The 5,143-nt window shown below is 24.8% G+C and overlaps 1 protein-coding gene across 4 annotated transcripts; it reads left to right on the top strand.

Annotated features, from left to right (window-relative positions):
- The first annotated feature begins 3,372 nt into the window (after positions 1–3,372).
- LOC103568318 (CXXC motif containing zinc binding protein) lies at positions 3,373–5,143 on the top strand. Of its 4 annotated transcripts, none has more exons than XM_008545149.3 (2): positions 3,373–3,469; positions 3,621–5,143. In XM_008545149.3, the coding sequence occupies exon 2, from the start codon at positions 3,663–3,665 to the stop codon at positions 4,146–4,148; it is 486 nt and encodes a 161-aa protein (XP_008543371.1). In that variant the 5' UTR covers positions 3,373–3,469; positions 3,621–3,662; the 3' UTR covers positions 4,149–5,143. The 4 variants fall into 4 exon arrangements, with proteins under 4 accessions (XP_008543371.1, XP_008543370.1, XP_008543368.1 ...); XM_008545148.2 differs by having other exon boundaries at positions 3,454–3,534; XM_008545146.3 differs by having other exon boundaries at positions 3,462–3,552; positions 3,621–5,142.

The raw sequence follows: 5,143 nt of genomic DNA, 5'->3' as shown, positions 1-5,143 counted from the left end.
TTATTTATAAATATTTGTAAATGATACAAAAAAAATTAATTATTATTAATAATAATAATATAAATATATATTTATACGTCAGTTCAATACATTAAGTTAAAAGTGTGATTGAAATTTAATCACATGGTTAATTTTTAATTAGTTTGAAAATTTTATGTGGACAGGGTTTTTATTCAATGGATCTCTTTTATAATAATTTTTTTTTTTTAATTAACATTACCATTATTTTATAATGAATAAATATAGACGAATTACTACAATACAAAATAATTTTTCAAACAAATAATCAACGTTACCACTGTTTATTTTTAATTAAATTTTTTATCGAACATATTGTTAAAAAAAATTAATAAAATCTAGATTAATTTCATCACTAAAAAAATGCTCGTTATTATGAAATTAAAATTTAGTAAACTGTTAATAATCTTTTTAGTCATGGAATTATTATTAAAAAAAAAAAAAAAGCAAAAAAAAAATATTTGTTTGATGTACTTAGGAGTCATATATTTGCGAAACCAAATCTGCATTGATTGAAAACCAAAATATTAATTTTGAAATAAAAAATTTAAAATCGTTCTTATATAGAATATTGATGTTTAATAATACAGCGGCCGTTATTTTTTGTTTACAGCCGTTTTTAAATGTATAAAGTAATCATATTAACTACTTAACATTCCGATATCATTATCATCAAACTTGTTGAGTTTTGTTTTTTTGTTTGGTAATTATGCATTAAAAGTACTGCAATTAAATTTAATTGTCTCAATGATAATATATAAATATTTTTGCACTTTGGTAATTAATTTGAGTAAATTTTTTTCTTTGCCTATCACGAGTGATTTAGATGTGAAATTTAAATTTAAATTTATTTGAGATAATTAAATTTAATAAAAATACTTGTGCGTTCTTACATTGTTATTATTAATTATCATTTTTACGGTTATTATTGTCATGAATTATTATTATTATTATTATTTTATTTGATGTATAAAATCTATATTTGTTATTTGTTATTTTATAAATGTATAATAATAGTTTTATGTTAGAACGTTAATAGTTATTAAAAAATGGTTTTTACACGGGCATTTTATTCGCGCATTTGCATTTTAATTTATATTATTATTATTATTAATTAATTTTAAATATACAATCGATTAAGTGTACGTCAATAATTTCGAATTTAAGATGAAATAATAATAATTTTCATTTAAGTAATTTAATACATTATTGTAATTATTATATTTACATTAGTGATGGTAATTAGGACGATAAAGCGCTGGACGATATTAAAAAAATGAATAATTTGTTTATTTAAATGATACATTCCTTTGAGATAAATTTTTAATCATCAATTATAATATTAATGTTTTGTTTTATGAGTGACGGATTACCAAAGTGACCTTCAACATTTTATTAATTAAATTTAAAATCGTCGCTTATTTTTTTTCATAATAATTTGTAATAATTATTTAAATATAGAAAAAGAGTTATGCAGAACGGGACATTGAGTCATATGCCTTATTATGATCGATAACTGATTGTTAATAATAAATTTTTAATTGTATAAACTTTTATCATAATTTTAAATATAGATATATACATATATAAATATATAAATACATTTTTATTTGAATAGTCCCACCTGATATTTTACTGTGTGTTTAATATAATAAAAGGGGGTGCTGTACATTGTAAAATGTTTTATGTGTGTGATAAGACTTGTTTTTTGTTAACGTCAGCCTGTTGCACTATTATTATAAATAAAAGAAATTTATGCAATTTATTGTCTTATTATTATTAAATGTTCCACCATGATATCTCCCCAGACGAAATCTCCCCTACAAAATTTCCCTACAACAAAATCTGTTTAACACAATCTCTATAAATGAGATCTTATAATAATCTATGCAATTACAATGATTTCTACATTTACAACTGGAATCGTATTCAGGTTTTCTTCACATTTTATATGTACATCATAAATACATAGAATGTGTTACACATACATGTATGAAATCATGGAAAATTCCCAGCCGAAATTTGACATCATTGTCAATTGCAAGAACTTGACGTAAACTTACTGTGAAGTTAATCAAAATCATTGAATGTCAAATTTCTGAAGTGATAGTATGGCCATCCGGGATTGGACTGATAAAAATAATTTTCGAAATTTTATCCTGGAGAGATTTTGTCCAGAGAGATGAAGTCGTGTTATCATTATTAAAACATTACAAATATTTATTTATTTAATTCAATTTACTTCAATCGGCATTATTCATAAAAATATAATTCTATAAATTTAAAGAAAAACATGTTGCACCATATTGCCTACATGAGTATTATTACGCAGAATCAAATAGTACATAGTAAAATTTTTACAACTGTAAAAAACGAGGAAAGGGATCCACCAAAGAAGTTGATATCATGAGTAGCAATCCTATTTCTAAGTCTATTCTAGACATAATTTTTATTTGACCTATCAGCCGATAGTAGTCCTCTTGTTTTTAGGTCAGTCCTTAAGCAAATAAAGCCAAAATCAGACAGAATTTCAGGCGCATCTACCTGTCTGTTGACCCCTTTAAAAAAGAAGTACAGATTTATCTGCGACTCTGAACTACTGATCTTAAATTGGTGGTAAATGTTGATGATGTTGTTTGCATTCTCTAACCGCATAAAGTAACGTAAACATTTACAAAATTTCCATTGAACCTTTTTATTACTATTGATATGTTGCTCAATATATGGAGACCAGATCATAGACCCTTACTCCAGGTTTGACAAACGCTGAGAAGATATGTATTAGTGTGCTGATATTCTTGAACTCTGCTTGCTCTACAGATAAATCCTGGACTTCGATAAGCACGAAGCGAAATATTATTTGTTAAATTATTTTTGTAGTCTATTCTAATCATGAAATTAATTTATAATAGGGTGACTGAGCCAGTAAATGAACGCTTAACCAGTGAATGAATGATTGAATTTTTTAATATTTTAATTTAGAAGGATTCAACAGAAGGATGCAACAAAATTAGAATAGATAATTTTTTTAGCCCTTTAAATTTTCTTAGAAATAAGATATTTTTATCTATTTTTAAAAATTTTTTTTTCTAGCTCAAAAATCTATGAAAAAAAAACTTAATTTTTTTCTATGGAATTCTATGGCACTCTATAAAGATTTAAGATCTTAACTTAAGAATTAAAATTACATGTCAATTATTAAAATGGAGCTAAAAATGATAAAAAATTTTTTTGTAATCTTTTAAATTTCTTACGTAATAATATTTTTTACGCATTTATCAAGTTGATTATTTTAAAAGTCAATAAAAAAAAACTGTTTTCTACAGAATTCGACGACATTCGATGTTATTCCAACGTGTGCTTATGCGCATTTCCTTGCGCTTGCGCGCGAACAAGCGCACCAGTACGTTCCATGATAAATTGTTTGATTCCTCATGTAAACTGCTCTTAGGTAAATAAAGTCACACATGTTTTTATCAGTAAAATCGAGTGTAACCTAAACAATAATATTCAAACGTAGTTATCAATTTAATTGTAAGCTGGGAAGGTAAAAAACTCAAACGCAATAATAAGTATCTAATAATTTCTATGTATTTTTACAGTTTAACTAAACAAAAACAAAACTAAAATCTCTCGAAATAAAAATGGTAAAAATAGGATTAAAATTTCAAGCAACATTAGAAAACATAGAAGAGTTAAACCCAACAGACCCAAATTTTCGTTGGGGTCTTAAACTAAAATGTTCCAATTGCAATGAATCAACTGACAAGTGGCATTATTTATCATTAAACGAAGAAGTTCCAGCACCTCATGGCAAAGACATTCATCATCTTGTATGCAAATGTAAACTTTGCTCACGTGTCAATACCGTAACAATAATTAAAGATTCAATAAAAAAGTACACTGCTGAAGACACCGAGAAATTTAAAACAATAGCAGTGTTTGATTGTCGAGGATTAGAACCTACGGAATTTTCACCAGGAGATGGATGGGTCGTCAAGACTATTGAGAATGGAACCGAGTTTGAAGATGTTGATTTGAGTGATCTTCCCTGGGCCGATTACTGCGATAAAGTCAAAAAACCAGTCAGTGTTGATGATATTAGATATGAATTTGAAAAAGTCAAGTAATTGTAATTTTTTTTTTTTTTTTTATTGATAAAAGATATGATATATTTGTACCAAGGATTAATGATTGAAGTTAGCAGACATCTATTTTTGAATTTTTTTCAAAACGATAAGTTACAAAAAAAACATATTTTCAAATATTGCATTTAAATTTTTTTAATTTTCTGCATGTGTATTTTTTTTTTAGCAAATAATTTGTTAAAAATTTGAAAATTGTTGGTTATCTGATGAGTGTAAGTGTAGCAGACACGTCAATTTTTTAACTACATATAAAAAATTAAATAATTAATATAATAAAATTTTAAAAAATTCATGTACTGATTTTTGAATTGTCTAAACGTGTATTTTTTTATTTTTAATTTATAAACATTTTAATTTTATATTTAAAAGTTTTAAAAATTGTCAGATATCTGCTATCTTTGTCTTATTTTTTGCTAACTTCAGGATCCATGAAGTAATAGATCATAAGGATTAAATAATAAAATAATTATTATTAACAACGACATAATATAATTTATTCATAATCATATACAAAAAAACCATTCATTATTTAATGATAAATTGTTCGAGACAGATTAAATTTATTATTGTTCATAACAATAGTCTTTTATTAGTTCATCTCGTTATTTCGTTAATTATTTTTTTTTCTACCCTGCACTGTCCGTCAGATGACTGGAGACAAATCCGAGCAGGGGAACACTTAAAAGTAAACCAATTTTAATATTAATTACTTTTTTTTTTTTTGTTGAATTTTATGAATTTTGATAAATGTTGATGTCACTTGGAATGTATTAAAGCAGCCAATAAATTAATTTAATTTGGTATTCAATTAATATGTCAGTGTACCATTTAATTAATTATATTATTAAGTATAATTGTTAAAAAGGAAAATTAACAAAAATAATAGTTATATACATTGGGCAATTAAATTTAAATAATAAATAATGCTGCCTTGCAGTTCTACTATTTTTTGTAAAGGGATCACTGTAAAAAAAATT

The sequence above is a fragment of the Microplitis demolitor genome, chromosome 4 (genome assembly GCF_026212275.2).
Source record: "Microplitis demolitor isolate Queensland-Clemson2020A chromosome 4, iyMicDemo2.1a, whole genome shotgun sequence".
Lineage (NCBI taxonomy): Eukaryota > Metazoa > Arthropoda > Insecta > Hymenoptera > Braconidae > Microplitis > Microplitis demolitor.
Note: the sequence above shows the minus strand (reverse complement) of the source record. Positions and strands in the feature narration are given on the sequence as shown.